The sequence below is a fragment of the Aplysia californica genome, unplaced genomic scaffold, assembly GCF_000002075.1.
Source record: "Aplysia californica isolate F4 #8 unplaced genomic scaffold, AplCal3.0 scaffold00444, whole genome shotgun sequence".
Classification (NCBI taxonomy): domain Eukaryota; kingdom Metazoa; phylum Mollusca; class Gastropoda; order Aplysiida; family Aplysiidae; genus Aplysia; species Aplysia californica.
In genome coordinates this window covers 48,382-61,508 of record NW_004797714.1, presented here as the reverse complement: position 1 = coordinate 61,508, position 13,127 = coordinate 48,382, and the positions used below count along the sequence as shown (strand labels likewise).

Genomic DNA, 13,127 nt, shown 5'->3' with positions numbered 1-13,127 from the left:
TGTAAAGTGTTTTACGGCGCTCGCAACTGCATAAGACACTGCTTCTTCTTACAGCCATGTTGCCCACATAAAACTAATGCACTTCACAAAGCACTACATTCCCATCACTGCTCCTCCTGAAGGGAATGTATTCATCTACAAGACCACAGATTGGGGAATTGTTCTTGAATAAAGAGAAGCACATGGACACAATAATGGTAATTTAGTGTAATGATAAAACAAGATAGACAGCCAGAGACTACAGAGGGGAAAGGAAAGAGAAGTAGACCAACCAGTGGAGGCTAAAACAGCACCTGGAAATGGATGGCTGGTGCCTCTATAAATAAATTATTGATGGTCAGGACCAACCAGTGGCACCATACCACCAATAGGGAAAAATTGAGCCTTGAGCCCTCACAAACGGTGGCGGGGGGGGGGGAAGGAAATATTCACCATGAGCAGGTCTGCATCCAGCAAAACGTCGATAAACAGATACCGTACCACATACACAGGAAAGAGTTTAGCTCATAACATTACATTACCTGGGAGAAGAGATCCTTGAGTTTCTGTAACTGAGATCTGAAATCCGCCAAGAATGTTTGACATTGGCTGATGGAAGCTGAGGATGGAATAAGTGAAACATTTATTATCTTTACATACAATATACATGTACAATATTACAAAATGAAAAAGTTAATTAACTGCTTTGAGCCATTTACAACAAAATATCATACTTTAAGCATTTTTATAATGTGGGAGTATGCAGTCTTTGTCAATGAAAAAAGCATACCCTTGTGACAACACCGGCGAACAAAGGTGGAGTAAATTTTACAAGAGAAGTGAAAACTTACATAATTTGGTTTCATCAAAGAGCAACCTGAAAGCCTGTAGGTTGTTTGGCTTTATTTCTAAACTTTTAATAGCATTTCTAGTCACAAGTCAGACCTGTCTTTCACTGAACATATGAAACAGATAATTTGCAATTGATTCATCAAATAAATAAAAATTTGACGTTTTTGGGTAAGCTAGTCTTATCATAAGGGCGACATATTAAATGATATTATTGCGCCATAAAAATTTCACCTGTTAGAAAAACCAGACTATGAGAGACATGATTCTCAACCAAAGTCACAAATTCAACATGGTCAGGAGAAGTACAAAAAAAAGATTGAAAGTTTCCTGCCTTAGGGGATCTAGTGTAGGCATCAAAGGAAGAAATAAACTAACATCAAGATTAATCCTGCATATCATTTTCATCTATTTCCAAACAGTTTTCCTGATTCATTGGTATTTTGGGGTTGTTGTTTTTTTTTTTGAAACATAACAATTACTACCATGTTGGCACATTTTCTAAAAAATTTACAAATATCAGGCCCAAAATCAGGACACTGGATTTCTTTTTAAGTTATAAAAAAATCCAATCTTTAATTTTTAAAAAGTTGCGACCAAGAATTTACACTGTGGAATCTCTCCTCTATGTAGTGCGTGGTGCTGAGTGTGTATACCCTGAACTAAAATTATTGTTAAAAAAATGTAAATCATTCACTCTTGAAAGATACATCTCATGGTGTCTTTTACAATCAAATAACACACAAAACACTGACTGTTTGTGGATGAAACTTGACCAGATGAGTGAGTGGACTGCAGGGACAGAGCCAAACGGGAGCGGTCACCTGGCTGGGAGGGGCTCGACTCGTGCACGCCAGGTCTGAAAATCACAACAAAGATCAGATTTTATTTTTCCTCCGATGGAAAAACACTTTTCTTTCAAATTTCAAATGGTTCTGAGCTCTGAGTAAAGAGAAGTATGTTGACATAATAGTGGTCATTAAGAGCGGAGGAAAAATAAGAGACTGACAGAAATGACAGAGGAGTTGTTTGTTTGTGTGCATAAAGAGAAGCACACTGACACAACGGTCAGTGAGTACAGGGAAAAAGTAAGACAGACAGACAGACAGACAGAAACAGCAGAAGGACAAAAAAGAAATAGGGCCAAGTAGCACTCTCCAACCACCTGATATGACAGAGAAAAAGGGACTCACTACATAAGGGCTGAATAGAGTCATAGTCTATGACCAATTAGCAAAATAGTGACCATATATAATTATAACTCACTTGGACACAGATCAAGACAATAGTACTATGCAAATAGAAGTACAAGGAACAGATTATATTCAAGCACCCACCAGCCAACACCTGCCCGGTTTATCTAATGCCAAATAAGACAAAGACGTTAAAATGAACAGAGCAAAGAAATGCAAAGACAAAGGACTCATCACACAAACATGAATGCCAAACACTTGCAAAATGGAAGCTTAAGGAACAAATTTAAAACAACAAAAAGAAAAGGAAATTTCCAATGGACAATTACAATGATCCTCAAAATTTCAGAACTTGTGTAATTCCAAAGAGGTAGGAGTAGGAGAAAAACACCCAAACAATCCTGAAGAAAGTATAATTGTACGCAAACTTATCAATCTTAACAAGTCTCAATACATTATTTCTAACAATTTTGATCTCTTGAAAGAAATCCAATTATTGAAATTGGGGTTAGCGTAGAGAGCTTACTTTCTTAAAATTGCACATTCCCTGCAGAGGGAACATTGTTGAGACCCAGAAGAATTTAACTTTTGACAGAAAGTAGCGGAGCAAAACAATCAATATAAACCGACTTACTTCACTGTGATGGAGTACGTGGCCGTGTTGATCTGCGCTGCGGGAGTATCTGTGTCCGACGACTCTGACCCGAGGCCCGTGTCGGACTGGCTTGTGTTCTGTGGCGAGGACAACACGCCAGGAGATGCAGGCAGCACGCGACGATTCACAGATGACGACCCACCAATTTGAAGCCCTGGCGACCCAGACACATCTTTCGCAGCTTCCTTTTGATACATAGCGATTCGTTCGCGGATCGACCGTGGGTTTTCCTCTTCCTCTTCCTTTTCGAAAACGTCTCCCTCATTTTCCCCTGGTTGTCCCATAAAGAATGTAGTGTTGGCTGTAGATGTTCTTGAACCTAGTGAGTGGAATGCAGGCGAAGCAGAGGACATGGCAGGGTGACCGGGCGACGACGATGATGATGGTGGTTGAGGCTGTTGCAGTGACGATGACACTTGAGGTGGTTTTGGTGACGAGCGTTTTTGGTTTGGCGAGGGCTGGTCTCTCTCGGGGAGATCCAGAGGGCTGGCTTCCAGGTCTGTCGGTGGGTGTGAGAGGAGGCGGTCCGGGGAGAAGGAGCTGCTGCTCAGGTTGGCTTGTTTCTGATGCCTCAACATGTTGGCGGTGTGCTCGATTTCTTCGGCCACAGCTAGCTGGGCGGGTGTCGGGATCCCGTTACTGGCAGCGTCAAACACTGGCGGAGACTGGCCAGAAGTCAAGGTGGACACGGAGGACAAAGAAGACGAGGACTCCCGCGAGTCCCGCTGTGATGCCACCCGACCAGACGCCTGGAGAGAAGCAATGCCAACTGTCAAAGATGGATGAGAAGGAGCAATGACATTTTCAGCTTTACTACCACCAGCGCCAAGAATGCCCGACTTCCCTAGCAGAATGCTCTTGGCCTGGTCTAAAGTCATCTCTGACGTTGAAGATTTTCTTCGTGACTTGCCATCAGAAGAGGAATTCTTCCTGCCCTGAATGATCGGACGTACAGCACCAGTGGGAGGTGGCATGAGCTGTTTATCAGTCGGAGCCGTAGAAAATCTCATCTTGGACTGCACAAAACTCCCTGATCTCCGCGAGGTGGGCCGAGATGGGCCAGAGCCACAGGAGCTGCTGTCTGTACTAGAGTCCACCTCGTTAACATCAGGAACGCTTCGAGACAAGTCCGACAATAGTTTAAGGTTGGACGTGGAAACCAACTTGACCGCCATTTGGGGTTTGTCCTCGTCCTCATCCTCTGCATCATCATCTTCCATACCGGATATCAAATTCGGAGTCGAGGCATACATGGCTAATTTGGACCCCGGCAACCTCCCACTTCTCCTTGTCTTCTTGGCAGCCAAATCCTTCGCCTTACTGCTCGCATCAGCAGGCATGGAAGAAGACAAAATTCCATCTCCTGACTTGCTCACCTTATTTCGAGAACTCTGTGTGGTTTTGAAATACGTTGGCCGAGTACGCATCGTAGACTTGGTGGGAGTTCCCGAGTCACTGCTCGTGTTCCCGGCACTCTCTGCGTTAGCCCTAATCTCATTCGACTGTTCCGGTGTCCGGGAACTACTACTCCGGCGTCGTTCTCGTTCCTGGCTGATCCTCCGAGCCGTGACGCTGGAGATGATAGGTGGGGTCACATGGTTGCTGGCACCAACTGAACTAGAAGACAGGGGCGACTGCGACTTGGACAAAGGATCTTTCTGACTGTCTTTCAAGCGAGCTTGCAGTTCTGCACCTGAAATATTCAAAGAAGTAGCTCTTATTGAATGTAACATAAAATCAGCTGTATTCAAATTATCAAAGTCAGGTCTAATTTCATCAGTGTCAGTTCTTTTAGTACGCATATCCACAAATTGTATCATTGTTTATAGGACAAAAAACACTGTGTTTGTCTCTCAAACAAAAGCTCAAAACTTTATCCTGGGCTTGTGCCAGGATGATTAGGGGACAACTAGGGACTCTATTTCTTTAAGACCCCTCACTCTAAGGAAAGAAAGAATCCAACAGCTAAACTCTTGTGATAAAATCCAAAAAAAACTTTGATGTCCTGTCGTTCTCTTCAAGAGCTTAAAATTCCTTGGATAAGTTGAAAAGGAATAATCTGGTTTGTAGTAGCCATCTGCCCGGTAAAATAAAATTATCTTAGAGTAGGGATCTCCGAATTGAACGTCCATCTCCGATAGGATCGAGCCTGGTGAATTGAGAACCTTGAAAACTCCACAAAACAACCAAAGTTCAAGAATACCCAATCTGGGGTTTGATCAAGGGCCATCTGCTCCATAGTCCAGCATGATACCAACTGAGGGAATCGAGCCCCAAACTGCCTGGGGCAAACTTATTCTTGCTCAAAATAGAAGAGACTCGGGTCAATATAAATATTGAAAGAACCAAAGAAATCTGCATACGGCAACCTGTCAGGTGAGGAACAATATGTTCTCATGGAAAAAAGACCATATACATAAGAAAATGAGTTGCATCACGGGCTGAAGAACCAACAGTAACTATCCTTGAGACCTTCCTCGGGAACAAACAATAGGCAGAAGGAAGAAAAAAACAAAACGAAAAATAAGAACAATTCTCGATGGTCTTAAGGGTTAAGGCTGCAGTTTGAATGGGAGCAGCCATTCAAAGAAAAGAGGGGAAAAAATGAAACAGATTTAAAGAGGAAGATGACAGAATGAAGTATGCTCACAAAAATTAAAAGCTGATACAAAATCATCTACCTAAACCATCTAACAATCCAAACCAAGCTCAGAAAATTAATCAAATCTAAAAACGAAACTGCAGACCTGGAAAAGAAAAACAATCAAGGGACACAAATTTTACATATATCTGTTATTAAAGTTGATTCTTGTTCCAAAAACTACCAACCTGAATAAAAAAAGTGGGTTTATTTGGGGGTCTAATGTCCTTTTTGACAATTATAAAATACAAGTCTCTTTACAGAACTACCTTTATTTCAACCACAGAGGGTTTCAAGGAATACAAATTGTGTGAAAGGTCTAATCCAGAAAATATGAATAGATCCTGCAAAAAAAATATTTAATGATAGTTCAAGAGACTCGTCTTTACAAATGTCAAGATCAAAACATATAAGGCTATAGCTCTGAGTTCAACTAAACCTGATCAAACTAAAATTACAACCCATCAAAGCTGTACACTAGAATATCAGATACAATGGTCAATGAAAAACTCATAAATTCTACAATAAAAATTCTTTACTGCTCATTTGTCAAAGTTATTCTGATTTCATGCTCACATCAACATGAAGGCAAACCTTACAACACATTGGGGACAACATTAAAAACACAAATCCTGCTTAAAGAAAAGAGAAAAACAAATATTTAAAAGCCAGCTTATTTCCCGGTTCCATAACGCTGAGCAAAAAAGACAGACATTTCAAATTAACTCACACACTGCAAAGCCCTGGTCAAATCAAAGTAGCAAAAATGAATTAAACATTGTGAACCACACAAACTCATGCTCTGTACATTCCATGGACATTCAGGAGACCTGTGGACATTTTAAAAATCCGTTTAACAGTTGATTCAAACACTGACTACGAAACCATGCGGTCACCCCTATTTCTATAAACACCATTAAGTCTACTTCTAAGTTGTGCACTTAAGCATTAGTCACACCGACTTCTAAAGAAATCAGAAAGGATTGAAATGGCAGAGTAAAATAAAGTTGAAATTTTAAAAGTGGAACGGTCAGACATACATTGCATCACATTTCAGTGTTCAATATACGTATAAAACATACGTTACTTCAGTTTCAATGGGAGTGACTAGAAAGCCACCCTGAAGTCTGACAAACAATTTCTCATTTTATCATCACTTGACGTTCAACTGTTAATGAACACTGCAAGCTCTAATGAGTATTAAACTATCAAACATAATCAGACTGACACTATCACTGAAGTGGTCTAAACCAGTGCATTGAACCAATTAAACAAAAGCTTTTTATTGGTCACAACGGTAATGTCCTCGACTATCAAAGACAGGACAGACACATAATACCACCAATGTAATTCTATACTTGTGTAGACACAACAAACGGAAAGAAAAGAAAAAAAAAGAGTCACCCCTCATTTATCTGTTTTCAGCTAACATTCTTTATGGAAGTAAACAGGGTGTACACTTTCAGATTTATACCTATAATAACCATCGAGAATAATCGTCTCAAAAGCCACTGTGCTAAAAATGGATAAAAATAAGCACCCAAGCATAGCTGGCTTTAACCTCTATATATAAGAAATTTTTAAAAAACTGGGTTGTGGTGCTGAAAAAGTATTGAGGCTGAGAGCAGTGGTCTGCGTGAGGGAGCTTGGATGATTTAAAAAAAAAAAAAAATAGGTGAGAAAGTTTGGGAGTGAAGGCTTTTGGATAAGAATAAAATGTGTAAGAGGAATTGAAGCAGCAATGGATGAAAATGACATAACGTGGTTGAGGCTGTACTTTGACCACGGGAGGAGACTAAAATTAACGTGACTAGGAATTTCAGATGGGTTGGTAGATCCATGACCTCAGACGGGCTTTACAAAGGGGGAAAACTGCGAGATTAGTAGAGAAACAAAACAAAAAGTAAACAACCCACAATGACCAGCAGCAACAAAAAAGTAACATTGGCAACAAAATGTTTTCACTGAGAGTCGTTCCTCTCAGGGCACTGCTTAAGGGATGCACCGAGAATGGAACTTCACTGAAGTAAAAATGAAGCTGAACGTACATGCACTGATATCATTTGGCATTGGAATTTTTGTCTTTAAGACAAGATAATGTTTGTAATTTGCCTATCTGCACATTAATGTTCGCTATGAAAAATGAGCTCTCACCTTGCCCATTTTAGATCTGACTTATCTTCAACTGGGTGGAGAGCCATGAATACTATCACGAAAATCAAGCTCAAGAATACCACTATGGTGATTTAAATCAAGATTGCTCATTTTGCAGTTTAGCATATTACTGAATTAACAAAATTACTTTGCAGACTTGTAGCTCTTAGCCCCTTCACAGCCACAAAATTAAATAGAGGACTGCCAGGATGGAACGTGGTCAGTTTGTAAATTCACTGCTTCCAAAATGCTAATTTCTAACCACACGATACCGTAGAGCCACAGATATGCACAAGATGATAGAAAATAGTGTTGCTATTGCCCTGTGCAATTAATATGGCTATAATGATAATTCTCCTATGAACCATGCCAAAACTGCTTTCAAAAAAGGTCTCTGACTTACTCGTTTACATGGCAGTTTGATGATAAAATCTGGCAGAAGTGGTCTTAGATAAGGAATTACAGAAGTTGACAAAAAGTAGAAGTCAAATGAAGCAATCACATGAGTTTCAACTTTAACATCACAATCACATCAGTTTCAACTTTAATATGTCACATCGTGTGCACACACGATAAAAGAAATAACAAAACAGTAAAGCACACACTGGTTATTAAAAGAAACACATTTTCTTTCACTAAAGACTAGAAAATTTAGTTTTGTTGGTTTTTATCTAGGAGAAATGAAAGTTCCACATCATGCCAGGAGATGAGCACTTGGCTCTTTCTTTGTCAACAGGGTAGTTGATTGGTTGGAAGTCTGGACAAACATGCTGTGCACACCGATCAGCTCACGATAGGGAACTAAAGAGAGGATGGCAAAGCTGCGTGCACTGTTACCCTGTCCCCTTCGGCACGGCCGCGAGAGTGGGCTCCCCTTGCAGCTGCTATTCCGACTGGAAGAGCTCCCCTGACTTCTGCTACGAGACGTGTGGGCCGGTGCCTCCGCCCGGCTTTGTCGACGAGAGGCGGGACTGTTTGACCCTCCCGACGGTGTCACATTGGTGGACAGGTGGCTGGGAGAACTGACTCCTCCCTTACGTACTCGTGACGGACGTGGGGAGGAGCATGGCGTAGGAATACGGCTCTGATACAGCTGGTGAGGGGGGCGGGGCTGGTTGGGAGGTTTCAGCAGCCGTGGGTTGGGCTGGCAGCATGGACGTCTGACAGCCCGTGAGGAGTAGAGGCCGGGGATTTCTTCCTTGATAGATTCTTGCGACAGGCTGAAGGTTGACCACAGTCGTCGCAGGTTTTTCGAACAATAGCCCCATGGTGGGGATACAAAAACTGGAGGCAGTGGTGAGAATGTTATGTCTACATTTTGATGAGACAGATAACTGCTTTTTCACACTAACCATCTATCAGTACTTTATTTACTCACATGACTCAATTAAAATGAGCGATAAGTTATAGTGATAGAAGCCAAAAAGCTGCTCCCCTACCTAGTAACAATTGGCATCAATTTAGATTCTTTTTTTGGTATTCAGTAAACAATTTTTTTTTTAATACTTCAATTCGCCAAAAGCATGAAAACCTGACTTTGTAAGGGCAATTTCACACTCTTATTTAAAGCAACCAAAGTTTCATTTTTTATTAGGGAAATTACATGGTTACAGTTTCCATGAAACAGCATAACTATGCAAAGAAAATCAATATTACAAAAGCCAGTCATAAGTTTCATTAGTTTCTCTTCAATTACAACTGGGATTTTGATTATCCCTTCAAAAGTGAACAAAGACAAGCATGCCCCACCCTCCAGCCCCTTATCTTGTAGAACCTGGGCCCAAAACCTGTTTTCTGTATGAAAGATAGTACATGCACAAAAGTGCACAAACATCAAACATCAACCCCCCCCCCCCAAAAAGAGAGAGAGAGAGAAATATTTCCCCTGTGGAGTAAATTTGTTAAAAAACATGTCAGTAAAATCTCAGCATCCCATTGCAGACGACTTCACAGCAATCATCTCGGCAGTATTTTCATACAGGATTCTCACTTCTTTGGAGCAAAGTGCAGTCTCTTCCAGCAACAGTAGGCCACTTTAACAGGGACTCTGTGCAAATGTACACCGACTTAACAGAAACACACAGCTGATGGCAAACTCAAGCTGCAAGGAGACAGGCCATTGCACTCTTGAACCGAATATCTGGTACAAACAAGTCTATTACAGAAATAAACATTTTTCAAAACAAATAATCATACATACGTTCTAGTAAGGTCAAAGACAATCACAAAGTCTCTATGGTGTAGAACACAAAACATCTGCTATCACACACAGTTCTGACAGAGCAGTAAGCAACCTACAAAGAAGGCAGTCACTGCAACCACAGTATGGACATATCAAAGAAATATGTGAATGCAACGCAATGCCAGGAACTGCTGACTTCTTCTGTGCGGGAGAACATGACTACAGACTTTTTACTTCTGCAGACAAAAGAATAAAAGGTTAAAAACAGCGACTTACCAGTTGGAGGAGATGATGCAAAGGAACTGCTGGAAGCAAACTTGGATTCCTGTTGAAAGAAAAGAAATGAATTTTAAGATTTAAAAAATGACAAGAGAAATGAGTTCAAAGTACGTCTGTTGATTTTTAGTTTTTTAGTTTTAGTAAGAGTTTTATGACACTAGCAACACAATAAGGTCATATAAGTACCGAAGAATAGATTACAAGAGAGTAACATACACAAAAAAGAAGGAGAGGAGATAAGGATGACAGATGTCCGATAGGAAAGAAGAAGCAAGCCACACCGGAGCACCCACCAACCACCCACATCTGTTGATTAAGATTTCCAGTTGTTAAAAACCAACTGATTGTTTGAGTAAAGAGAAGCACACGACACAATAAAGGTCATTTAGCGGAGGGGAAAACTAAGACAGACAGAAACAACTGAGGGAAAGTAAAAAAGTAGAACCTACCAGTGATGCCCTTCACCTACTCGTTAAAAACGAACTGATTTCTCTCAATAGCAAATAATAATGTTCCCATCAAAAGGTGAAGCAGCATCAATTCCATATAACAAAATGTACTGAGTTAAAATAAGCTTAAATTTCACTGTTTTCCTACTTAAACAAAATAAAAACCTAAAGACTAACAAAAAGCTGGAAATTCAGAAACTTACTACAGTGGCTGCTGTCAGCATGATGAGAATAAAAGACACTGTTTATGAATCATAAGACGGATTGCTTAGCAAAAACTGTGTGACCTCACAATCAACCATTTTTTGACAAAAACTTCCGACAAAAATTCCCGAGCAAGAAGCCGTACGGAACAATAAAGTAATTCAGACAACATTGCAATCACAAGTATGTGGGACTATGAGATCAGACAAAACAAACTACGCGGCACATCTCATCATTCAACAGCTTTGAGCACCAAGACACATCAACACTAACCTCTTGCTCCAAACGTGTCGGGGGAGATGGTGGATCTTCTCTGTCCGGTGAGTCAGACTCGTTGGAATCACTGCGCAAGTTCATCTGAAACAAGAGACAAGCCATTAGACACATTTGGTATAACAAGACACCTGGCATTGTACATCTTTCCATTGTTAAATCCACAGGGACTGCTCTAACAATACTCTTTTAATTCTTTTTCTTTTCTCACCCCCCCCCCCCCCCCACACACACAAACATACACCCCCCCCCAAAAAAAAAAACCCAACCAAAACCCCCCCAGTTATTTGTAACAAAACTTTCACTGCAAATAACATTTGTTCTGGGATACCATAAGCCACTTGTTCTATTTGACTAAAACTACAAGTAATACCAAATTCATACAGAGTGTATGTGTATAATGAATGTAGTAAAGAAGCAAGATGGATAATAGTATCAAACTTCACAAGGGCATAATATGCTGTGGATACAAAGAAAGCCAGGAGCAAGCAATAAACTTTCAATAATTCTGCACAATTTATTCTGTAGGCTTTTTTCCCTCAAACAAATCTTTCTTAGAGAAACTAACTTTTGAAAATCTAAAACGTGATGGAAAAGAGAAGGCTGAAATGAAGAAACATTCTATCTGATATCACTGACCAAAACTAGACACCCTATTCTCTTAAACGCCTCAGAAGGGCAGAGACATGAACACAGTTCAAATTAACAATCCACCAAGGGGAGAAGATGTATAATACTTTGTGGTCACTCGAACAACATGCAAAATCAGTTTTTCCAATACAGCTTCCTCTTGACTATGACAAAAAGACTACATATTATACATCAATTCTTTATCACAGCCTCTACCTTAGACCATCAAGGTGTGATTTTAAAAAAGATAATGCAATTGTTCGTTTCGGACAACATCCTTGTTAGTGTTACATCATTGAATGAGATAGGTATCCACAACCACATTTTCTAAAAATCAACAACCAAATGCAAACTGGTATTCAAATCAACAAAAAATCAATTGAGTCAGCAAATGAGCCATGCAACTGCCAAGACAATGTAAAAACTGTAAAACTATTACAGAACAATGTTCCACTGCAAATAAACGGATATAAGAAAACTCTAATATTTAAATGTCAATGATGATAAAGCTTGAAAGAGTTAAGAAGCCAAAACACTTCATTTGCAACACAGGCTTACTTTTACAGACGATTCTATTGAGCGCCTTGCCTGGGAATGGGATGGATTTATTCTGAGTTTCTATTTCAAAAATTCGAAAAACAACCAAAAAGAAATTAAGATTGCCACACCATCCCCATCCATCCAAAAATAAAAAGCAAGGTAAATAAGATAATAGCCAAAATAAAAATGTCATAAAACTTTTGCTTTTAGAACTTCAAAAGACTCGGCCTGTAACTTTTATAAATTACAAATTTATCTAATTCAATTTTCATTCCATACAGGCCTACACGTTGAAAAAAACATTGTCCACTACAACAATAATCATTTGACAGAAGCTCTTTGAATGAGACCTGACTTTGAATGATCCAATAAAACTCCTTAAAGCAAGTAAATCACAACTACTTTAAAAGTAGCAATCAAGCGAGGGAAAAGGATGAAGAAAAACAATTAAACTCATAATGGGAAAGGATTCCCTGTTTCATAAGAAAAAGAAAATGAGGAAAAACACAGGGCCTGTAAAGCAATTAAATCAATTGTCTTCTAAAGATGAACCCCCCCTGAAGCTGGAATGTCTTTTAAACTTTGGAGATGGTGTCAATTAAGTGATGACTACATTTCATGAAGAAGAACCAAAGAAGTTATGAGTCTCGAAAAAAATAAAAAAATATCTTTCTTCTATTGAGCATGCTTAGCTTTAAAAATCTGTTTGATAGAATATAATCTTTTAAGCTCTCATCACAAAAAAAGGATGTGATAAAAAAAATATTACATCCAACAGGTAATATGCACAGGACATCAAATACAACAGAAGGTTCATCCCTCTGTAGATATGAAATTCAATACAAAGTATGAAGTAAAGAACTTCACAATCCTAGCTCTCACATCATGCGTTCACACATATCCTATCATGATAATTGTCTCTGCTAAGAAAAAACACTGGGGTAAGGGGTAGGCATGACTTTTAAAGCAAAAGTGACTTAGAGGAGATGGAAAGCGTAGCATCGTAACGAAAACTAAAATAACGATGGTTGTAATGATAATAATAATAGTGTGTGTGTGTGTGTGTGTGTGTGTGTGTGTGTGTGTGTGTGTGTGTGTG

At 39.7% G+C, this 13,127-nt stretch overlaps 1 protein-coding gene across 3 annotated transcripts in view; it reads right to left on the bottom strand.

Moving 5' to 3' along the window:
- The window catches only part of LOC101847360 (mitogen-activated protein kinase-binding protein 1), a gene marked incomplete at its 5' end in the record, with an annotated part of 65,399 nt that overhangs the window by 8,163 nt on the left and 44,109 nt on the right, over nt 1–13,127 (bottom strand). For 2 of the 3 annotated variants that reach the window (XM_013086216.1, XM_013086217.1), the window contains 5 exon segments: nt 522–598; nt 1,584–1,687; nt 2,656–4,369; nt 9,930–9,978; nt 10,859–10,942. In XM_013086216.1, coding sequence (XP_012941670.1) covers nt 522–598; nt 1,584–1,687; nt 2,656–4,369; nt 9,930–9,978; nt 10,859–10,942 — 2,028 coding nt within the window. 3 annotated transcript variants of the gene reach the window in all.